Consider the following 24,248-nt stretch of genomic DNA (forward strand, 5'->3'; position numbering starts at 1 on the left):
GGAGAAGGAAGAAGTCAAGTCCATAGTGTTTTTTGTACTTGTAAAAATGTTATAAGAAATGGAGAAACATGCCAAGGGCTTTCCGGGTGCAAACTTCTTGAAGGCTGAGCCTCAGGGGGCTTCTGTTCTAACGTCCATCAGACAGACAAGGATACCCAAGTGCCGAGTGGGAAAGAGACGTACCCAGGCTTACCCAGCAAGCTGGAGGCAAGGAAATGTCAAAGCAGGGGGTCCCAGAGTTCTAAGCCACAGCATACTTCCAAGTCCACCCAAAGACTTTAAGGACTAGCCAAAGCCAGCTCTTTGACAGGAACCCACCGTGGCAGGCCACTGCATAAAGCATATATGTATCTGGCAGAATAAAAGCTCGAAGACCAGATGAGCCAAAAGACAAGAAAGGTGGGGGGTAGGGAATATAAGCTCACCCACAAGGGCTCACTCATCACCAACATTTTTGCTGTAACTTTGCAGTGTTTTATTTTGTACATATTATGAATATTTATAGCCAGAATGGTTTATTGGACACTGTGCCAGGCATGATGCTGAGCCATTTAAATGGTCCCTGAACAATTCGTTTATGTCATCTTCTGCATATTACAGGGGAGGGAGCCGGGGTTCCAGTGACCCACCTGAGGCTATATACCTCTGAGGTGAACCCAGGCTACCTGCTGCAGAGCCCTGAGGACGGGGGGGGGGGATGTTGGGGGGTGTCTTCTGTGTCACCAGTGTTTCAGGTGGTTGTGCGCATGTCTGCTGCTGCTCTTCGGTGCTCTCCACCCTGCATTCAGAGCTTGGTGTGGCCGCTGCATAGTGAACTGTGTCCTATAATCCTGCTCATGAAAATACTCCCGAAATTTAAAAAGAATTAATTTATTTTGTGGTGTGACTGTGTGTGTGTGTGTGTGTCTGTGTGTGCGCGCATGGTTGCGCACGTGCCATAACAGGAGAGTGAGGGTCAGAGAATAGTTTACAGGAGTCTGTTCTCTCCTTCCACCCTATGGGTCCCAGGGATTTCCCTGAGGTCTTTAGGCCTTGGCAGATGCCTCTAGCCAGTGAGTCATCTTGCTGGCCCCCAGGTGATACTTTCAGGTCTATCCACTGATCTCTGTAGTCTAAACTCCATAGCTGTGCCATCAGTTTGCCTTTTAAAAAAGTTAGTGCAGTTAGTTTGTTGCCAGCAAGCTCTCTTCTATTACCCCCCCCTCTCTCTTTTTTTACCGTGAGGTTGGCAGTCACTAAGTTGCTCAGGCAGGCCTTGAACTTGCAGTCCTCCTTCTCAGTCCTCCCAGTAGCTTCAGTTCCAGGCCTGCACCACTAGACCCAGCTACTCAGTCTGCCCTATGTTCCAGTGCTGCCAGGGGATCCTGGCAGGGAGTAACCGACAACAATGCTACATGAGCTCCTGTTGCCAGTGGCTTCCTGGGAACAGCCCCAGGAATTAAGTGTCTGTGTGTCCATCCCAACCCCTCTCCATGGAAGCTGAGGGGGGAAATGGCTATTAGGATGCCATTAGAAGCCAAGCTCTCAGAGTTCTGTGGGGTTAGGGATTCATTCATTCTGGCCCTGGGACGAGCAAAAGCAAGCTGGCTCTTACTCACCCTGCTTCTCACCATGACAGCGGCACCCTCCCCGACCCCAGCCCCTTTGAGCCCTTGTGTAGAACTCTTCCCAGCCTGAGCCTTGAGCCAGCTCACAATCCACCATGAGGCAGGACGGACTCTTACCCTGGTGCTCACTCTTGTCTCTGTCTCCTCAGGTGGCAGCGTAGACAGTGTCTTGTCCCAGATCGCTGCTCAGAGGAAAAAGGCAGCTGGATTGTCTGAGCAGAAGCCCAGCCAGCGGTCCAGTCCCGTGGGGCCAGCGCCAGGTTCCAGCCCGCCTGAGCTTCCAGCCTCCCTCGTGGGCAGTGGTGGTGGCTCTTCCAGTGGAACTTCCAGCAGCAAGGTGCTTGTTCTCCTGTGACCCACAAGTGGAACTGGGGTGTGGGGTAGGAGCGAGCCTCGGGGTACTGCAGTCGTGGCCGCTCCTAAGCTTCCTGCAGAGGTCTGAATCTGCCCCCTGCAGGCCTGTGTTCACCTCACCTCTTCTTCAGTGGGGATAGGGGTGAGCCTTGCACACACTGTTCACTGTTGAGAGCAGAGGGTCAACAGGGTGGGCACAGCCTGCTACACTAACCCCCGACTCACTGAGCTACATCCCAGCTCTTAGGTTCGAGTCTCAGCAGAAATGTCTGTTTCTGCCCAGCTGTTACTGGCTCCACAACTTTCCCTTATCCCAAGTCTCTCTCAGAAAATCCTCAACATTTCAGTTCCTTTTATAATTTGGTTCCGGAAGTTTCTCCCTAACACATGAACTTATTTCTGTTATGTTCAGAATTATTTATGTGAAGGACCTGTATAATTACGTTTATTTTAGAGTTCAGCTATAGACCAAAAAGTTCCTCCTGATATTTTGATGCATTTTCTTTATAAGACACAGAAAGTTATGTAACTAGAGTATTTCTCTTTTCGCATTTTCTACTTGGCTACTCACAGCTACGCATCAAAATAAGTCTACTAGCTGAGGGCTTTTGGGATAGTTTTCTCCTTTGTTGTCTAAATGTTTTCTTCTGTCCTGATAGTTTTATTAACAGTGTTAGGTGTCACTTAGCTTTCTGTCATTGCTGTTGGAAATAGGCACGTAAGCTGTTAACTGTTACCTCACGTGGCCATATCTGTCAACTCTAACAACATACAAGTATGTTCTGATGAAAAGAAATCGGCTGTCATAAGTGTTTTGTTTTAGCTTTTCAGTCACTTGAGGGTTTTCTAGGAATCTTCCTGTTTCTGATGCGTAGCTCGGCTCTGCTGCACTTCTGCCCCCCTCCTGTAAGAGTGCCAAGGTCTGTCTTGTGCCTTGGAGTGTGATCTGTCTTGGAGAGAGTCCCATAGCCACTTGCTGTCTCTGTGAATATCCCTGGTGTGGTTGGCTGGTAGGTAGTGTGGTTCATGTGCTCTGTATCCTGATTCCCTGACTCCATCAACTCCCCCAGAGGAGTGGCAACATCTGTAATTACAACAGGGGGGTCAGTTGTTTTCTTTTTACATCTATTGTTTTATGCCTCGCTTACTTTAAAGTTCTACATATATTTATTTGGGACTGTTTTGGTTTTTGTTTTTGAGGCAGGAATTCACTCTGTAGACCAGACTGACCTCAAACCACACGCTTCCCTGATGGGGAACTAGGATACTGTCACACTGAGGGTGCTCACAGCTGACAACCTGTACCACGGGGGAAGAAAAGGCGACAGAGTAGAAAGGAAGAAATCAAACTCCTGCCCTTATGCAGTGTGCCTGACCATATATGAACTATAAGGAATCTGTGTAGATGCCCAGGGCTAATAAACTAGTTTAGGAAGCTCAGAATAGGAGGCCAAAGCTGGGCTGCAGTCCACAGAATACAAGAGTACTGCAGTTCATAGAATAAAGGGGTAGGTAATACATGAGGTCAGTTGAATATCTTTATACTAACAGTAAACAATTAGAATATTATAAAAAACCCTCAGTTTATTTTGTGCGTATGAGCTTTTTGTTTGCATCTGTGTATCTGTAACATGTGTGTTTACAGGTGCCCACAGAAATCAGAAAAGGATTTGGATACCCTGGAACTGGAGTTACCAATGGGTCTGAGCTGCTATGTGGGTGCTGGGAACTAAACCTGGGTCCTCTGTGCAAGAGCAACAAGTGCTCTTAACCACCAAACCATCTCTCCAGCCCCAACAATTAGACTTTTTAATTTGACATTTTATAAGTATAATTTACATAAGATTATATGAAAATGAAATGTGTTTAAATTTAGTAAAATGTGTAGAATCTGTAGGTTGAAAACTGTGGAGCAGTGGTAAATCTAAGGGGCTTAACTCCATGAGAAGATGGGAGGCTCAGTAGTGTTTAGGTACAAACCCTACCCCTCCTGGCACCCAAGCCCAGGCTTCCTGGTCTTGTTGCTGCTCTGCATCTCTCAGTCCCAGCTAGATGTACTGTTGAGTAGGTACCACTGTGTTCCAAGATACAGCATCCATTCTCATCCTCTCCAGCTACCAGTGATGGCTTCAATTTTTGTTTTATGCCCTGCGCAGAAACTGGACCCCAGCAAACGGCCTCCATCTGGAACGTCTGCTGCCTCTAAAAGCACGTCCCCTACCCTCACGCCCTCGCCCTCTCCCAAAGGCCAAGCTGCGGAATCCTCGGTGTCCTCCTCGTCCTCCCATCGTCAGTCCAAGAGCAGTGGGGGCTCCAGCAGCGGCACCATCACAGACGAGGGTGAGTCCCCAGAGGTCCCAGTCCACACCTGTTCCTCCACCATGATGACCTCGCAGCACAGAACCATGCCGTACCAGCCAAGATCTTACACCTCTTCCCTTCCCCGGTTGTTAGTGCACTCAATGGGATTTGAGTATAGGCTGTTGTGCTGATATGCACAGACACCTGTAGAAGGGCCTTCCAAACCCAATTGTTCCATCTCTCTCTGCACTAGACAAGTCAGTATCCTACAGCTGCTAGTGGGTGGGGGAGGCTCTATTCAAACCAGCTTAAGAAAAACACATTAATTGGTTCATCTGAAGGAGATGTTTGGAGCAACCTTCAGGTGAGTGTGGACCCAGGGGCTTTGGGAATGCATTCTCCAGATCTCGGCAGACCTCAGTGGGCAGCGTCAAGCTTTTTTCATCTTCACCACCCAGCTGAAGGAGCAGTAAATACTCTATCAGTGGGTCCAAGCAAAACTTCAGGGGTTCAGGTCACAGAGACCTCCCCACCCGTGAATTCTCAGCAAGCAGACGCCACACTGATAGTCACTGCTGAGTGAGTGAAGAAGGAACCCATTCTCCATGACCTTCTTTGAACTCACTACCTCAGGACCTTTGCACCTGCTGCTCACACTCCCTGGATGCTGCCCAGTGCTCTGCCCTCAGATATCTGCAAAGCTTGTTCCTTCATTTATTGTCAGATGTCTCAGTTCCCCCTCTGTCAAACAGCATCTTGTTCCTTGTCATCCATCCACACTGTTCTCCTCCCTTCCTGCCTTGGCTGTCAGCCTGTGTGTCCTCTGTTTGGTGTCTCTAGTCCAATAAGTCCCTCCTGAGCATGTCCTTGATTTCTTCTAGTCCCAGACACTGCTCTGGGCCCTCTCCTTGCCTGACCTTGTCTGATGCCCACCTTCATACCCTGATCTAAGTCCTTCTGGCTCTGCCACCCCTGCTCTAGGGAGGTAATGGGCTCCATGCATGTGAGCCCCCTCCCCCCAACTCATCTGCCGCGCCTGCCTACTCTGCTGCCATTCTCACCCAGCTGAGGACTCTGGCCTCAGCCGCAGCATTGAATGCATGCTCTGCACTGGCACCTTTCATTCCCAGTAGCTAGAACTCCCCGCATCTGCTGCTGCCTGCAGTCCCGGGACCATCAGCCCACGACACCCTGGTCTCCACAGACTGATCTTGGCTTTCTAGAGAGCTAGGGCCTGGAGAGAATAGCTGAGCATACCTAATGGCCACAGTCACCTGGGGTACAACCCCAAGATACCTTTTTGTGCTAGGGCTCCTTAGGGGCTCATACTAATATCCTAGAGAGGTGCAAGACCCACTCCTGCTGTGTGTTACAGACTCCAAAATGAATATGTGTGTGTGTGTGTGTGTGTGTGTGTGTGTGTGTGTGTGTGTTTAATCCCTATCTCTTTTTCACAAAGACGAGCTGACTGGAATACTTAAGAAGTTATCACTAGAGAAGTACCAGCCCATCTTTGAGGAGCAAGAGGTAAGGGTGTTGTTCTTGGGTGTCAACTAAGACTTACCATTAAAACAAAGACTGCACGTGTGAGTCCCTCCTGTCCACCTGCGACTATTGCATCTGAGTCCTTCCCAGTGGCACGGGGCCTGAGTTTGACTTTGGGATAGGAGTCTGTAACCAGGCACTTTTCTGAATTGAAAGAAAGATTGTTGTATGGGCTTCGCACAAGCCACATGTTAATCCGAGTTTGGGAAGTGTCTAGAAACAGTGTCAAGGGTCATCTGAGTGCGCACCTACAAGCACTCAAAAACCACATTTCAAATGGGCGTGGTGACTCATGTCTGTCATCCCAGCACTCAGATCATTGAGGCAGGAGGATTGCTACAAGTCCCAGGTCATCCTAGACTAAAGAGTGAGAGTATCTGGGGGATATAAAAGAGAGAGAAAAAGAGAGGGGGAGGGGGCCTAGAGAGAGACATTGAGGCTGAATTCAGAGTGACGGCCACTGGGTATAGGCTTCCAAACAGGGAATGAAAATGTCCCAAAGCTGGGGTGTAGTTCAGGTGTAGACTGCTCACCTAGCATCCCAAAGTCCTAGCTTCATCTCCCAGCACTGCACCTACCAGGGGTGGTTGTGCACCCAACCCCAGCCTCCAGGAGGTGGAGGCAGGAAGTTCAAGGTCACCCTGGGATACTTGAGGCCATTTCCCTGGAAGGATGGCCTGATGCCAGGTGTGCTAATCCAGATGCATACTTTAAGCACAGCTGTATTTGGTGAATTGTAGAGCAAGTGGGTTATACAACAATCAAATTTTAAAGTTCACTGTATTTGCCCAATAAACCCCCCTGCAGGCCGCCAGCCCTGGGCTGTGGTCACTGGAGAAGGAGTCTGCTGCAGCTTAGCACATGACAGCTGTCTTGAGTACTGTCACTTATGATCCTCACCAAACCTGAGACGCAGGGAAAGCTCCAGACACAGATGTGTGTGCAGCCTTCTTCCTCGGTTTTCCTCCTGTCCTGTCCTGTCTGTCTCCTTGGCCTTTGGGACTCCCACAGAGGTTTCCTCATTTCCAAGAACCGTCTTCTGATTTCCGGCTGCTGCCTGCTCTGCTTTGCCGTGTCCATAGACTCTGTCTCAGAATGTACCTCGCTTCTGATTCATGAGGTGTGTGACCCTCACCCAGCCACCACACCCACACTCTGTGTGCAGGGTCTGGGGCACAGGACTGGGTTTGTTGGGTATGGGAGCATGTTCCTGGCCCCTGGGTTTCAGGCTGCTGCTGTCCCACATGTGGGGTGGTGGGATGTCTTTACCTGGGCCACTTTGACCATCTCTCAGCCCCAATTTCCTGGATCAGAAGTCTGTTAGCTTTTCTCCTATAGCAGGGCCATCTCTTCAGTACCCAGGCAGGCCGGGAAGGCAGGCAGCATATCACCTGCACAGACAAGGGGCACATGGCCCTGCTGGTATCTCTGCCTCAGTCCCCCATGGCCCTTCTCTCGTCTCCTGCCCCTGCTTTTCTCTCACTCTGTCCTTCCCCAGTGCACCTCTCTTGTCCTGTGGAGGGGAGGGTGTGCTGACTGCACCCATGCAGCCTGTTTGCTGTGCAGGGTCCGGTATCGCTGTATACGGCCACATGGGGATTCCCTGCCTAGTGGCAGAACGTGGAGTCCTTCAGATCCCTGTCCCCAAGATGTCCCAGTCTTCCCACAGTGCCTCTGCTAGAAAGCCAAGGGCTAGGGCTGTGAACAGTTAGCTGTCTTTAAGAGTCAGACCGGACCTGGAAGTAGTGAGTCATAACGGGTTCATGTGCAGTAGGGGGAGTGTCCCCCAGAGTGTCCCTTCTCCCCCCAGGTGGACATGGAAGCCTTTCTCACTCTCACCGACGGCGACCTGCAGGAGCTGGGTATTAAGACGGATGGTTCCCGGCAGCAGATTCTGGCTGCCATCTCCGAGTTGAATGCAGGCAAGGTACAGTGTTCTAGCTTCCTACCTGCCTTGTACAAACGCCGAAGACCACCAGGATCGTCATAATGGTCCCTCTGTGTCTCCTGTGGCGGGTGACAGAGGTGGCCTACATGTACACTTCTCGTGACTGAGAGCCCACTACCTCTCCATGCAGCCTGTTCCCTCTGCAGACGCCTCTCCTGCAATTTACATATGCATTTCCTTATGTGGTTTCAACCATGAGGGATGGGTTTGACAACCCTGGGATCAGAATAGCTGTGGGTGGGATCTCAGGACATGGCATTCCTTCCCTGTCCTGTCCAGAGTATCAGGACTAGGGCTGTTGCATGCACTAAGGTTCCTAACAGAGCTTCCCAGGCCCTGCAGCGTCCCATGGTGGGACCCCACCTGCTGTGCTACTATCTTAGTACCACTTACAGATAAGGAAACCAAGGCCCAGAGAGGCGGAGAAGCAAATGGGACAGCCGGGATTTGAACCCGGGCTATTGGGTTTTAGTTCATGTTTAATCTGTATGTGTCTGTTGCTGCTTCTCACCTAGACATTGGGGGAGGGGAGCTCTCCTAGGGCTGAGGAAACAGATAACCTCTTCCTTTCCCCACATCAAAATTGGGGGCTAGGGCTTTGTTGTGAGGATCCTATTGCATTCCTGAAGTTGTGCAAGTGAGAAACATTCCCCATGAGCCAGGTGGGACCCCCTAGTCATACCTCAACTAGAGACAGGACCCCTGCGCTAGGGTCTCCCTTCAGCAGCTGTCACTGTGGGCACTGGGAGCTTCTGACTTGGTCTGACTCAGCCCGGTGACGAGGTAGTCGTTTCCCTCCAGAGCGGTCGGGCTTTTCCAAGTGTGCACTGAGCCTCAGCCGCAGTCAGTTGATGAACAGCCACAGATCTAATAGGACCTCTGTGTGTGCTTCTGTTCTGTCCACAGGGGCGTGAGAGGCAGATTCTACAGGAAACCATTCACAACTTCCACTCTTCCTTTGAGAGCAGCGCCAGCAACACCAGGGCCCCTGGCAACAGTCCCTGTACGTGAGCCTCTTTGCTGTGACCATCAGTGTGAGCGCCCTGAGCATCAACACCCCTGCACACAGCCGGGGCCCAAGCTACTGCCCCAAACTGCCGCTTTACATATTGGCCCTTTCACTGGCCCATCCACCAGAACAGCTCTGGTGATACTTGTCCTATAGGTAGAGAGACTGAGGACTCCTATGGGTAGAGACTGAGTCTCTCCCAACATTCCATTAGTATGCTCCTGGTTGGTAGTGGGGTTCATACAGTGACGTGGGGACCCCTACTACACCTGGTGACTTACCATCCTCAGGAGTTTTAAAGTCTTTGCTTCTGACAAACCCAGCTTCTTCCTAAATGCCTTTGCTCATGCTTCATTGGTCCTCAGTCATCACATGGCTCTACCTGGGTGCAAAGCAGGCTGGGAAATGTAGTTCCTGCAGTGGCTTAAGCAACACTACCCACAGATAGGGGAGAGAGGTGGAAGGTAAGCCCTTCCTGCTACATCTTGCTGCAAAACCTCCTCCTATAGCTGGGGATGAGGCTTAGTTGGTAAAGTGTTTGTCTAGTGTGAAGACCCAGATTCAATCCCCAGGGCCACATAAATAATGTGATGATATGTGCCTGTAATCTTAGCACTCATGGAGGTGAAGGCAGGAAGATCAGAAGTTCTAAGTATTCATTGGCTACGTAGTGAGTTTTTGACCAGCCTTGGATACATGCAACCATTTGCTACAGAACAACAACTTCTAACTCATTCTTGGTAGTCCCAGTCATCCAGTCCTGGCCTTTCTTAGTGTCCCTACATACGCACATGGTTCTTCTGTGCTGTGTACATCACTACCATATCTCTTCACTGCGGCTGCTGCACAGAAGCAGCAAATGTCAGGTTACAGGATGCTTTCCTCTGCTGGAAAGCCTGGAGACCCACTGTGTGGGTCCTCCTCCTTTGTGGCCTTTGCCTTCCCTATCTACAGGGTAGAGAGCTAGGGAAATGAGGTTCTGGGCCCCGTGATCCCCTCCAGAGTCAGGTACGACTTTCTGCACATACTGGAAACTGAGGCACTGTCTCAGACTTTGGGGCTTCAATCCCAGCACTTGGGAGGCAGAGGCAGACATATCTCTGTGAGTTTAAGGCCAGCCAGGTCTACAGAACAAGTTCCAGAGCAGGCAGGCCTATACAAAGAAATCCTGTCTCAAAAAACAGGGGGGGGAGGGGAGCGCGAAAGGACTTTGGGGGCTCAGAAGACTGTGAAATATAAACTTTGGGGTTTCTTTTCTACCTTATTAATGCTGTGACCCTCAAAAGTTAATTGGCCTGTGTATTCTCTACTGTATGAGGGTGAGACTGGCTTTTCAAATCCACTCTTTCTATTTTATACTGGGTGCTGGGCATAAGAGAGAAGCTGGAGATGTCTGGAGAATCTTGATGGGAAAACTGTGAGCAGGGAGTCCCAGTCTCAGGAACAGCAGGAAAGAGTAGGCTCTGTGCTGTGGACTTGGGGTCAGGGGCAGGACCGGCCACACAGCTGGCCAGGGATGTGGTAAGCGAGGCCTGTGCAGCTCAAGCATTTGGTCCGCAAGAGGCGCCTCGCAGACAGTGGTTCTTCTATGAGCTGTGCTGGGCCATCTCTTATGTGTCCCTCCATACTGGCTGTTAGAGGCCTTGGCCACCACATTGCCCAGAGCCTCATGTTTTCCTCTGATGGCCCCGTGGATCCAGTGGGTGTCTTGTTCCTCACATCCCCTGCTCACTAAAACTGTTAGTAGATAGGAAGGCTTCTGTCTGCTAACTACCCTCAAAGGCCGTGGTTCTCAACATTCCAAATGTGACCCTTTAATACAGATCCATAAAATTATTTCTGTTGCTACTTCACAATTGTAATTTTCTACGGTTATAAACTGTTATAATGTAAATCTTTTTAGAGATAGAGGTTTGGCAAAGGGGCTGCGGCCCACAGGTTGGGAACCACTGCTTTAAGTAGACATGCTCACTAAGTTCATGTTATGTGCCCAAGCTTCTTGGCATGGTCATCTGTCCTCCGCACTGATTAATGTCACACTGTAATGAGGAAGTAGACCCAGGAGGCAGAAAGCAGCCCTGAAGTATCAGTGCTGAGTGCGTCAGAGCTGGTGGCCGACATGTCCAGGCCCTCCCCGTTCTGTCCACCTCTGGAGTTAGATGCAGTAGTGCTACTTGTCATGGGTGACCAGTGTCCTCAGAGGTGACCCCTGGCTGAGGTTCAAATCCCCAGCATTGAGTCTGAGGCTATGGGTGTGCTGCCTGCTGTTACCCCATCTTGCATGCCTACATGATCAGGACGGCTCTCAGATGGCCACCTGTGAGACAGGTGCACTAGAGCTGGCTTCTACAGGACAGGCCTCCCGGACCTCACCTGAGGGCTGGACAGTGGGGTTCGTGTGAGACAGACAGGCGCTGGGCGATGCCATTCTTACCCTTACTGCACTCAGATGGTTCTGAGCCCCTTCCTCCCATGCAGCATGCTGATTGGCAAGAGCCCTGGCATCCTTTCTGAGCTGTCACCATCTCTTCTGGGGACCCTTCTCTGCTCATGGTTGTTCCCAGCCCTCCAAATGACTTCCAGTAATTCCCAGAATGCACTCTGTGGAACACTAGTCCCATGAGATGTTAGGTTTTGACGGGAGGGTTTGTGGAAGTTGGGTCAGGTTCTCTATCAGGAAGGTTTGGCAAACACCACTAGTCAAAGCCAAAGGCATGAGATTGTCCTTGTGAGACCAGGGTCCCTTGAACACCTGAGAAAGCCCTGATTCATCTGGAACAGTGACAGCTGCAAGCTGCTAGGAGCGCTCAGTCTGAGCTAGGCCGGAGTCCTCGGGAATCACCACCTCTGTTCTCAGTAGCCCTGCAGAAGTGGCCGGCTTGTCTGTAGGACATCAGGGTAAGGGAATTCCCTGACTCAGCTGGCAGGAACCCTGCTCAGTGGGCTTCCTGTCCACTGCACAGTGGGAGGCATTCTGCCCAGCATCCTGCTGGAATGTTCTGGCCACCTCTTTCTAACCCACACCATTCCAAGAAGGCCGGCAAAATTTGTAAGAACAAAGTTTCCTTTTTTATCCTTTTGTCCTTGGGACATTGATTGAGCATCTGCCCCACACCAGACCCACTTGGCTCTGAGAACACAGAAAGACTCACTATGGCCCCTGACCAGCCAGCCAGTGGGAGCCATGTCGGGATGTGTGATAACGTGTATGGTGAGCCAAGCACTCAGTCATTAGTGAGATCCCTGGCTCCACCTGGGTGGTCCTTAGGGCAGGTGTGGACATGGCACAGTCGGGGATGGGGGGGGATAGGTAAGTGGCAGCAGCTACCCTCATTGGATTATGTCCAGGGAATATGTCCGCTATATCACCATCACCTGACGTCCCTTATTGAAGTGAGCAGAAGCACTAGAAAGAAACCGTGCACGTGGGGCGGGCCCAGCCCTAGCTTAGCCACTGTTCCCCAAGCAATGCACAGGATGCTGCTTCATCTCCCAAACCTCAGTTTTCCTTTTGACATTACCAGGGAACAGCTGTCCCAAGATGCCAAAATCAGATGGAGGCCAGAAAGCCCCTTTTGCCCTGGAGCTGTATAGATGGTAGGAATCTCAAAAATGGTTGCATGTTTTAAATCTGTTCCTTCCCCTTCTCCCTCTTTCTTCCATCTGTCCATCTACGACGATATAAGCCATGGCCGGATGGGTAAAGGCAGAAGAAGCAGTGTCTAGCAAGAGGTAGCTGCAGCTGTGCAAGAGGGAGCTGTGGTTGTGATGGCTCTGCTGGCATCGGAGCCCAGGGATATTGAGGGTTGAGCAGAGAATCGCCGCCCTTCTCTTGCCTGGATTATTTCTTCACTGGAACTCACAGCAAGCGGACAGAAGACTGGCTGATGCAGTGTGCAAGGGCAAGGGATGAACCTCTCTTGCTAATGCTTTGGAGAGGCTAAGATGGAGGCCACATGGCTGCAGATGTAAACCCTAACCTCTACATGCAAGTAGGTGCTACCCTTCAAGGCCTGGGACCGACCCTTCCAGGAAAGATGCTGCACACAGGTGAAGCCCTGCAGAAGGTGTGGTGCAGCACCCCACTCTGACTGTCCTTGTTCGTTTTAAGCAATCACCAGCGGGTCCTGTTCAACATGTGAGGACACGTAATGCTGCCCCTAAGACGCTGGGGCCAAATTCTGCAGGCTGCCATGAAGAGACAGCCGGGACACTCGCGAGTGTCATACTTTCTAGGTGCTTCCAGCAGATCGGCCTGGCTCTGCCTGCTCTTGGGGCACTGCTCTCCAGGAGCAGACTTGGACACACATGTGGTTGCAGCCCAATGGAAGCACACATGGACAGTGAGGTGAAGGTGCAGGAGGGCGCTGTGGATATGAAGAGCCACACACGAGAGCACCAAGCCCACTTCACTGTCTTCAGCTCCTCCAGGGCACCTCAGAGCAGGGTCCTGCTTCCCACGGGAGCCCCCCCCAAGACCAATAGACACAGGCATCTTCATCAGGATACCCGGGTGGCAGGGCTGGGGTGTGACTTTGTCCCAAGCCACACTAGGGTGTCTGCACCCAATGGTCAGAGCTGGCCGTGCCATTTCGTTTCAGCCCTGCGGTTGGCTCTCATTTTCTTCATTTCAGACATACATTATTTCCACATAAAGACTTGGTTCTTGGAAAGACTTTTGCTTGCCAAACTGCATATATTAAAAATGGGGAATGTGTCTCCTGTCTCTGTGCTCTTCAGGGCACAGCATGCAGCGGGGGTCCCTCCTATGCCCCTGTAACATGCTGCAGGGTGTTTCTGTGTCCCACCTTACCCCATCTCCACGGTAACCCTTTGAGGCAGCTGGAACCTTTAATTCCTGTCAGTTTGGGGACTGTTGACACACAGATAGTAACCGGCTTTGTGAAGGTCAAACCCAGCTAATGAGGGACACTCGTTTGAATGCAGGTCTCACCTCTGAGTCTGTCTTCCTGCTGTCTGGCTGCCTGTCAGCAATGAGTAACCCAGCCAGCAACCAAACAAATGTTACTTTGTCATTTCCTCCTTGGAGTTTGTTTACAGTGGGGAGGGGGTACAAAGTGCTTGCTATAAATAGCTTGGAAGGCTCTCCTTGTTTCTGTAAAGAACTGTGCCTCAGCCACCTGGAGCACAGGCAAACAGAAGGTGGTGTCTAGGTGTGTGGAGACAGGGGAGCCTATGGACAGGCCAATTCTGCATGAGGAAAAACACTCAGAGACCAGCACTGCCAGGAGGGAGCTTCCCCCAGAGGGGTACAGGTGCCCCGTGTGCTGAGCTAGCTAAAGGGGAATTCAGACTAGTGAAGAATGGACTGGCAGGTGTCAGTAGCAGATAGAAGTGACAGGAATGGGTGTCCAATCGCAAGTTACCCTGACACCAGGTCTCCAGTGGACGTATCAGCCTTGACCCTGATGAGTTCCCCCTGCATTGGGAAGAGGCACAGTGATGGTAGCTTGAGTTTTACTTCTGAAATCCACATCTCAAAAGAAACACTCTCCTGGGGCCCTTTTCAGGTTTATTTCCCGTTCCACCCCCCACCAATAACCATGAAAAAGTAGGAAGCAGGAGAGAGCCTTCAATAAGGAAAACATAGAATGTCCACCCAGCCAGGCTGTGGTGAAGCTCAGTGGTAGAGTGCTTGCCTCTAGGTTTGCAAGACCCTGGTATGGAGCCCAGAACTGGAAGGTGTAAGCACAGTGTATATCTAACCCAGAAGTTCCTCAGAGCATTTCCAAAGGGATTGGAAATCATGTTCCAACGTGACCTCACCATCACAGACGCATGGAGGTGGCGGTGCCCAGGTCTTGGTTTTTTCTGTTGCTGCCGACAAAAGCGTAAGAGGAGGAAGGGGTTCATTTGGCTCGCTGTTCCACGTTACAGTCCACCATGACAAGGGAGTCCTGGAGGCTGGAGCTTGAGGGAGGTGGTCGCATCTGTAGTCAGCAGAGCCACGGACATGTGCCCAGTTCTCCTTTTCGTTGTCCAAGGCCAAACTCATGAAACAGTGCCACCCACGTTCAGCGTGTGGAACACGATAAATAAAAATTCAGAGACAGATGTGGGGGTTCAACCCGAAGGTAAGAAAAGCAGAGCAGCCAGCCACTGGCTCTTAGCTCTGCCTCAGTCTGAAAATGATGATCCTGCCTCCGGGAAACCTCAGAGTGTGACTGAGACCAAGAGCTCCTCTCTAGCTCTGGGATTAAGGGTGTGCACCACTACCACCTGGTTTCTATGGCAAGCTAGTGTGGCTACTGGAATTAAAGGTTTGTATCATTGCTGCCTGGTCTGTGAAGCTGGCCAGTGTGGCTGTTTTACTTTTCTGATCTTTAGGCAAGCTTTATTTGTTAAAATACAAATGAAATACCACTACAAGTGTAGATCTTCCCACCTCAGGAACCTAAGAAAATGCCTCGCAAGCGTGCCCACAGGCCAACCTAATCTGTAGGCAGTCCTTCCCGGAGACAGGTGATTGCAGGTTCTGTCAAGTTGGCAGTAACCATGACACCAGGTGTCCACCAATGTGTGTGGTCTGCCTATAGGAAGGAATGTTACTCAGTTGGCACATGCCTTGACCAGGATGAACCTGAGACTGGCCCTAAGGGAAAATCCAGACGGGAGACCACAGTGTCAGACCCACAGAGATGGAAAGGGTGTTGGTGGTGGGTCAGGCAGAAGTACGAGCGGAGAGTGGCTGCTGACAGGAAGGGTTTTCCTTAGGGATTGTATGAGCACAGTGGAGTGGCTCTGCTGTTCTTTTCTAGACCTGGGCCGTGCCGGGTGAGCTCTGCTTGCAGCTTCAGTTACCAGACATAGGAGGCGGGAGGGAAGGCTGTGGGATGCTCATGGCCTGTTATCCAGTGGCCTTCGAGTCGGCCTTCACCTCTGCTCTGCCCTCTGAGAGATCAGTACCTGATCTGGGTGGCTTTCATAGACACGGGCCCACAATTCAGAGGGGCCTAGATATACTGAGACTCCAGGCCAGTGTCCCCGAAGCGCAGCACAGCAAATGCTTCAGAATGGGCTAATCAACTCCCTTCCTGAGGTGAGACTGTCCCCTGGGGTAGAGTCACCACACTATACACCCTCTTGTTTCTCCAGTTCTCAGCTAATTGCAGCTCATTCGGCAGAGCAATTGTCTCTGCTCATCAGCAGATGGATGTGGGGCTCAGAGCTTGTCACATGCGTGGTCGCCCACTCCTTCAGGATCTGCTCAGCCATTGTTCAGCCACTGAGGCTCCGCCTGAGGACTCCGTGGCCCCACCTGAGGACTCCGTAGCCCCTTGCCAAGCACTGTGCCCCCGTGTCTGTACTCTGCGCACTGACACCCAGTTGGCGAGCTTCGGACAAGGGGGCTGGAGGTTAAAATACACAGACACAGAGAGACAGCAACACGGGTCATCCTTGAATTCCCCAAGAATGCCCCCTTTATTGTGTTCAGGGGCAGATTCTATATAGATAGCCACGCCCCAGCCGAACCCACCAGAAACCACTCTCCTGCCATCAGGAACTCCTGAAGGTCTCGTGCTCAGAGCAGCTGTAGGCACTCAGATCAGGGGATTACAAGAAATTCAGGATCTGGGGTCTCACTGCTCCCAACAGCCCCTCACATACTTCTCAGTCCCCTTTGTTCCCCTCTTGCCACCCAGTCCCACTGTCCTGTCTACAAATGTCCATTCAAATGCTGGAGGCCAGTGTCTTGATTAGGGTCACTACTGTGATGAAACACCATGACCAAAGAAACCTGGGGAGGAAAGGGTTTGTTTGGTTTACAATGTAGTCAGTCACTGAGGATGTCAGCAGGAACCTGGAGGCAGGAACATGGAGGGGTGTTGCTTACTGGTTTGTTCCTCAAGGCTTGCTCAGTCTGCTTTCTCGCTCACCAGCCCAGGGATGGCACTGTCAATCACTAATTAAGAAAATGCCTTACAGGATCGTCTGCTTACAGCCCGGTCTTCTGGAGGCCTTTTCTCAACCGAGGTTTCCTCCTCTCAGGTGACTGTAGCTGTGTCAAGTTGACAAAAAGCCAGACTGCAGAGCCATTTACACTAATGTGGTCTGCCTCCTGGAACCCACGTAGAATAAGGGGGTTAGGGCCACGCAGCGTGCGGAACCAGTGGTAAGGGTCCACAGTTGGAGAGCTTTGCGAATGAACTACTAGGCAAGCCGACTTTACTGTGTCCTAAGGGATCGTGGGAACTGGGTAGCGAGCTCAGGCCCGAGCATCATCAGAGAGGCACGGGGGAAGCCCCGGGAGCCACGCCAAGTCCTTGCCTTGCTTGTCATCCTCTAGAATAATGGCTGTCCTGGCTCAAGGGGCAGGTGTGACGCTTAACTGGCAGCCCGAGGGCTCGTCACCAGGAAAGCACTCCCAGGCACCAGAGCTCCTAGTCATTTTTTTTCTCCTGTCTGTCGTGTAGGGGTCAAGCCAAGTGAACTGCTCATCAGCCCCTTGGCACGGCCACATTGACCACCACAGAGTTGGGGACAGGCAAAAGAGCTGGTGATGGGATGCACCAGCCAGACTGATTGCAAGAATGAATGGAAAATATTTGTTAATTGGATAGCAATTAACTTAATGCACATAATTCAGTTTGCAAAACCGCAGTCATACAGAATACGGGGCAAAGAAAACTGGCAGGAAGAGCAACACCAGGTGCCGGCTGTCAGTTCCACTTTGATCCCCCTTCTGTCATGAGTTTACGTGTGTCCTTGGCATTCCCAAGGAAGGATGACTTTTTTTTTTTTTTTTTTTTTTTTTTTTATTTTTGAGACAGGGTTTCTCCGTAGCTTTTGGTTCCTGTCCTGGAACTAGCTCTTGTAGACCAGGCTGGCCTCGAACTCACAGAGATCTGCCTGCCTCTGCCTCCCGAGTGCTGGGATTAAAGGCGTGCGCCACCACCGCCCGGTAGGAAGGATGACTTTTAAAAAGTAATTTTTGTTTCTAAAGCTTTGGCCAAGTCATTATCAGTGAGCGTAGTTTTGTCATGCAAGATATGGCCTGCTGACATCTTTCCATGCTCTACTGAGTGTCCCAAGGTCAGGCACAGTTACTGCCCAAACCCCATGGGGTCCCGGGATGGGCAGGACCTAGGCAGCAGCCTCAGGAGCCCTTCTAACAATCTTATACCTGGAGGAATACTCTACGCCAGCTCCTGCCCACACTCCTAGAGCCCGAAGCTTCTGAAGTTTTCTACAGATCTGACCATGCCTCTCTGCACAACGAACCATTCAGAAAACTCACACAATGCTTCATAAGCAACAGTCCTACACTTGAAGCAGGGTCTCCTCCCCAGGTCATTCATAAGCGAAACCCTAAATCCTTCAGGGATGTGCATCGTGAGAAGTTAAGTTCTATGCTGCCCTTACCACAGCAAGCAAGCATTGTATGCTGCTACTTCTCACAGACATGCCCAACCTGCGGCCTGCAAGCTGCGAGCATCGCATAGCTGTGTGACCCAACACATCTGTAGATGACAATATCATGCTGCAGTGTCAAAATGTTAGACACCCCACAGGGAAAAAAAAAAAAAGTCAGGCGGTGGTGGCGCACGCCTGTAACCCCAGCACTCGGTAGGCAGAGGCAGGTGGAGTTTGAGGCTGGCTTGGTCTACAGAGTGAGTTCCAGGGCAGCCTCCAAAGCCACACAGAGAAACCCTGTCTTGAAAAACCACACACAAAAAAAGGTTGGACACCTGTCAGACTTTCATGAATCAGGTTCCACAAGCAAAATAATCCACCCAGTGTCTTGTGGGTAGTCAGGTTGATCTTAGATGTCCTTCAAATACAGTAGGCGTATACTGTGGCTATATATACAGTTATCCATATGTAACCTCCCCACCCTTTCAGAGGCATCGTTATTACCATTTTGCAGACAAAGTGAGGTTCCTGAGAAGTTACCTTGGTAAAGATGCCGCATCTTGATTTTAGCCCAGCTTACAAAGGAAATCGACCACTTAGGAACCGAGGAACCGTAAGCACAGCAGAGGGAGTGCTGGAGGATGCTCATCCCACCCTGGGTCCAGAGACATCAGACCTGGCTGGGGTCCTGCTGACAGCAGCGAGATAAGTGGAGCAGGTCGCCTGTCTCTGGAGCCTGGGTTTCCCTGAGCAAAGCAGAGGAACAACAGATGCTCCATGGCAGGGCTGCAGTGAGGAGTGAGGTCATAAACAGAGCGTGGTGTCACTGTCAAGTGCAGTGCAACTCACTAGCTAACGGCTTTATTCTCCTGGGCCCCTGACTATGGTGGAAGAGGAAGAAGCTTGGAGAATGAGGAAGTTGCAGTAGGTGGAACTTCAGGGTTGCCATGGGAACCAAAACTCCCAGGCTGATCAAGGCAGGAAATACCATCTGGCTTTAAACACCAAAAAAGCCTCCACTCACACCGGACTTCTTTCTGTACACAGCAAAATTAACAGCATCCTCGGCTACCATGTCAGCCCAGAGCGGGCAGGAGATGGCTTGTCATTCACTTGCTGTCCATGGTCAGATCTAGGCAGAACCCCTCAGGAGATACGTATTCACCAGCTGTCACATCCAGAGTCTAAGTCACTCAGTAACCCCGAGCTAAAAATGGGAGAAAAACCTCCATCTCAACCCCAACCCTTTCCCAGGCTTTGCAAACCTGATGCAAGAGTAAAAGTGGTACCCAGGGTCGGCAGTGAGGAGGACAAGGGTCTCAGCAAGCCCAGCGCTGGAATAGTGTTGAGGAAGCAGGGGGTGGCACCCACCCAAGATCACACACAGGTCAATGACAAGACAAAGTCACATTTTCAGTGACTTCACGCTGACTTTTCCTTACCACACCTGCCTTTGCTACGGCCCCAGCCTTGCAGTTTGCTCCTTGGGAAACACTAGGCTTGGGAGTTCTCGGGCACCCCATGGGCTCTCCGCAGGCTCTCAGTCTACATCCCTCAAGGGTCCAGCAAGGAAAAGCCAGTCCATCGCTGGTGTCTTTGTGATGTGCACCTGCTAAAATGAACAGGGATGCAGTCTTTAAACAACAGGGATGTGTCCTTAAAGGACTCAGAGTCTAGGGGAGCAAGTTCTTTTATGACAACCCCACAGACTGAGCACTTATAGAGATGGTGACTTTTATCACAGAGACTGCCAGGAGAGAGTACACCTGGGAGTGTGGACTCGGGGTGGCTGGGTATGCTGTGCAGCCTTGCTTGCCTTCTCTGAGCCTGCTTTCTACATCACAAGACAGTGCTGTGGAGTGTCTCAGGCACCTGCCTTCCAGTCTGAAGTGCTCGGATCTGAGAACCTGTTGCTCCTGGAATCACCTGATGCCTTCCTTGTGCACCAAGTGACACCAACCAAAGTTTAAAGGCATCAGACCTGGGCTCTTCAGTCCATCACTAACTGGGCTCTAGAAGTTTCCTGGGAGTGAGTCTTAGAGGAAAATGGCTTCTATGCTCTCTCAAACTGAGGGACAACCTGAGACCGGAATGCCCACACAGCTCTAGACCCCTTCCACTAACCGGTGACAAAGGGTGACTGTGGCTGAGCCCTTGACTGTGTTTCCCCGAAGTCACCCGCTACACACTCTGACCCTCAGCCTGTGCCTGAACACTTATCCACAGGGCCCTATGCAGCTTCATTACCACGCTCAGGGAAGGCTCCTTCTGCAGCGACACCTTCCTCACTTGTCATGGGAAGTCATGACTCCTGGGGCTTTCGCTTACCAGCTCTGGGAACAACAGGTCTTTCCAGCCTCTGCACCTGCTTGGAGCTATAGGAACTACCTCCCAGGAGGCTGCAAGCTTCAGCAGCCAGATGGGGGATCCCTGGGGCTGCCAGCGCTCTGAGCACTACCTAAGCCATGGGGGAGGAGAGACCTGGAAATACCATGTGTGACTGCTGCTCATCTGGCTCCTGGGGCAAGAGAATGGTGGGGAGGATGGGGAGCAGCCTGAGAACACCAGGAAGGCCAGGGAGAGGCGGCGAGCCCTCCAATCAAATGGCTCCGTGATTCAACTCAACCAAGAGAAAGGATGGTCACCCTGCCCGATAGTGACTACATCATTTTGGAGCCTCTAAGTCTCAATAGCTTTACCCATAAAGTGGGGAGAGTAAGTCCCTCCTTTTGTGGTGATGGGGGAATAAAGTGAGAAAAGGTGTCCCTGGTACAGCTCACACAGCAGGTGCTTCACCATCTGTAAAGACCTAATGTAGGGGTGCCCTGGATGCCTGTAATCCTAGCCCTCAGGAGATGGAGGCAGGAGGCCCACCATTTGGAGGCCATCCTGGATTACATAGCTACACTCTGTCTCAGAACAAAAGTCTCCTTAACTAGGCATGGTGAAGCAGGCCTGTAATCCTAGCAATTGGAAAGCTGAGGCAGGAGGATCACAAGTTCATAGCCAGCCTGGGCTACAACAGGTCAATCTTCAAGGGCTGGGGAGCCCTTCAGCTGCACCCACATCTAAGTGTCCTCAGGGAAGGCGCACACACTGCAGGTCAGGGGACAAGGCACCTTAAGCAGATGGGGTGCTGTGTAGAGATCCCCCTTGGCTTTCTGTCACACTGGCAGGTGTCTGACCCCATACTCGGATGGCCTCTACAGCTGTGAATTGGGTCACACTCTGAACCTTTCGACAGTTTGCAGGGCTGAAAATGAACTTGAGGTGTGTACACGCCCTTGAGACAGGACAACCGAGGGGGCGGGAACGGATGTGCCCACTCTCAGTTTCCCTTCACTTTTCTTACGTTTCCCTGGAAAGGACCTGCTTCGGAAGCCAGCTGTGCTCCGCACGTAATGAGCATCTTTCCCCCCAATTCAGCATTGCTATTTCCAGCTGTGGTGTCGCTGGTGATGACAGTGTTTAGTATGTGCTCCGGGAAATTGATGCTGCAGAAAACTACATCTCCGGTGAAGAGCCTTCATCCTGGGAAACAGGCAGGAATCATGCACCTCCCAGAATGAAGGGTCCACCCAGGGCCGAGCAGGAAACCTGGAGGGACACGGTTCCTACTCCCCACAGTTCCCGGTGGCTTAAAGAATGCAATCCAGGGCACAGGGAGGATATGACCTGCCAAGTGGGGATTGGCTCATATTTTTGTTTTGCTGTTTACTGGGGTAGAAGCTCATACTGTGTAGCCTAGGCTGATCAAACTCATGATCCTCCTACCTCCGCCCTCAAGTCCCCAAATTCTGGGGTTACGGGTGAATGCTACCCATCTCAGGCTCCTTGAACAGGTACCAAAACCATCATGAAGCCCTGATAAAGTAATAATAATGATAGATTGGGGGGGGCACGAGAGCCAAAGATGGAACGGAAGGATACAAAGTGAACGGCCCTGTTCACATCTGACAGGACCCAGAAGGAGTGAGCAGGTAGATACAAAGTGTTCAGCACCCAGGGAGGGTGATTGTCCTAGTAGAGCCAGGTCCACAAGGGAAGGGAAAGTCCAGCCTGAGGAGTAACGAGGGACATAAACATTGTCTGTCTGTCCATTTCATACCAAAGGCTGGACAGGCAGACAGGCTCATTCTGAAGCAGATGTGGTTTGTAGCAGCTGGCACAGTCAGTTCTGCAAAACAGGCTGTTTCATTTTTTTGGTGTGTGTGTGTGTGTGTGTGTGTACGTGTTTTGAGGAAGTGTCTCATGTGGTCCAGGTTGGCCTCAACTGAGGGTGACCTTGAACTCTGTGTGTGTGTGTGTGTGTGTGTGTGTGTTTTGAGGTAGTCATCTGAGGGTGACCTTGAACTGTGTGTACACACACGTGCATGCATGCGCACACATGCGAGCACTTATATATGAGTGTGGAGGCCAGAGGCCGCCTCGGGTGTGAGCCCCAGGGACCTTTCTGTCCCTGGCTCCCAGCACTGGGAACACACGCACACACCGCCACGGCTGGAACTTTTCTATGGGCTCTTGGTGTCACACTCAGGCCCACCTGTTTGCAAGCCCTTTACCAGCTAAGCCATCTCTCCAGCCCTGCTCTAAGCTCTTGATCTCTTTGTCTTCACCCCCTGAGTGCTGAGATTACAGTTGTGTGCCTCTGGGACCATCTCATGCAGTGCTGGGGAATGGACATGGGGCTCTGTGTAGCTCAGCCAGCACTCTGGTAACCGAGCTACATTTTAGCCCACGACTGGTATCTTTTAGCTAGGGCTATACCAGCCTGCAGTGCTGGCTGAAACTTCTGTTCTGAGGTGTTTCTTAATCCTTCCCCCTCTACGCTGTGTCACAAAGGACTGGTTCCCGAAGGTCTCATTCCCCAGTGGCTTTAGTGGGTTTCCTCCAGAGAAGTCACCAGTACTGCACTGGGCTCTCTTGGGGGCCATGGATTTCTTAAGGGTGCAGCTGGGGCTGCCGTCTCACAAGAGTACAGTAGGGCACTGAGGAGCTGCCGGAGGACAGAAACAGCTAGTTCTCCTCCGTGTGGGCATCAGGGTGTGTCCTCGGTGGGCACCCGGGTCCCCTCTAAAGGGCACTTTGGAGCCATCAGCCACCAGTCCTGCTTTCTCAGTGACTTCTTTTTTTTTTTTTTTTGGTTTTTCGAGACAGGGTTTCTCTGTGGCTTTGGAGCCTGTCCTGGAACTAGCTCTGTAGACCAGGCTGGTCTCGAACTCACAGAGATCCGCCTGCCTCTGCCTCCCGAGTGCTGGGATTAAAGGCGTGCGCCACCATCGCCCGGCTCTCAGTGACTTCTTGTCACTCTGCTCCCCAGCAGGGGACAGCAGTCACCTCTGCTCTTTACCGATGCTGGGGACAGCTCATCTTCCTCAAGAAGCGACTTCCGTGCCTCCAGTCCCCAGTGTCCTGTGTTCAGCCCTCTGTGGTAAACACTGTTTTCTGCTTAGACTGATTAATACCTGGGGCCTACCAGCCCCAACGCTGGGCACAGAACCTCAGGGGAACTCCTGTGTGTTCCCAAGGACACACAAGATGCTTGTATCGATGGAGAGCTGGAGGCAGCACAGACACTTTTAAAATAGTTTTATTATGGTTTATTTTTATTTTATGTGCACTGGTATCTTGCCCACATGTATGCCTATGTGAGAATGTTGGAACTGGAGTTACAGACAGTTGTGAGCTGTCGTGTGGGTACTGAGAATTGAACTCAGGACCTCTGGAAGAGCAGCCAATGCTCTTAACCCCTGAGCCATCCCTCTAGCCCTCTATTTTTTAATTTTTTAAAAGCAGAGTCATACCAAGGCTGGCCTTGAATTTGCCAGGAATGACATCAACCTCTGGGCCCCTTGCTTCTCCCTCTCAAACGCTGGGATTGCAGGTGTGTTTCATCACAGAGTTTTATGAGGAATTTGTGGACTCGTGCAAGGCAGGCCCTCTCTCAACTGAGCTACAACCCCAGCTCGGGCATGGATACTCATGTAGCATGCCTTAGGCTCATTGGAGGAGTAGCCATGTTGGAGGGTGGGAGAAGAGTCAGATTTAAGAACAACAATGAGAGAGAGAGAGAGAGAGAGAGAGAGAGAGAGAGAGAGAGAGAGAGAGA

At 51.4% G+C, this 24,248-nt stretch overlaps 1 protein-coding gene across 1 annotated transcript in view; it reads left to right on the top strand.

Annotated features, from left to right (window-relative positions):
* Window positions 1–13,481, top strand: part of Anks6 (ankyrin repeat and sterile alpha motif domain containing 6) — a 33,355-nt gene extending 19,874 nt beyond the window's left edge. Inside the window, exons 11-16 of the mRNA XM_050156091.1 lie at window positions 1,757–1,944; window positions 4,118–4,301; window positions 5,722–5,789; window positions 7,618–7,734; window positions 8,662–8,758; window positions 12,451–13,481. Of these exons, the coding sequence (XP_050012048.1) occupies window positions 1,757–1,944; window positions 4,118–4,301; window positions 5,722–5,789; window positions 7,618–7,734; window positions 8,662–8,758; window positions 12,451–12,500 (704 nt within the window). The 3' untranslated portion in view covers window positions 12,501–13,481. The remainder of the gene's footprint in view (window positions 1–1,756; window positions 1,945–4,117; window positions 4,302–5,721; window positions 5,790–7,617; window positions 7,735–8,661; window positions 8,759–12,450) is intronic.
* The last annotated feature ends 10,767 nt before the right edge of the window (window positions 13,482–24,248 follow it).

Source organism: Alexandromys fortis, unplaced genomic scaffold (assembly GCF_014885135.2).
Source record: "Alexandromys fortis isolate MF-2015 unplaced genomic scaffold, M_Fortis_MF-2015_v1.1 scaffold_92, whole genome shotgun sequence".
Classification (NCBI taxonomy): Eukaryota; Metazoa; Chordata; class Mammalia; order Rodentia; family Cricetidae; genus Alexandromys; species Alexandromys fortis.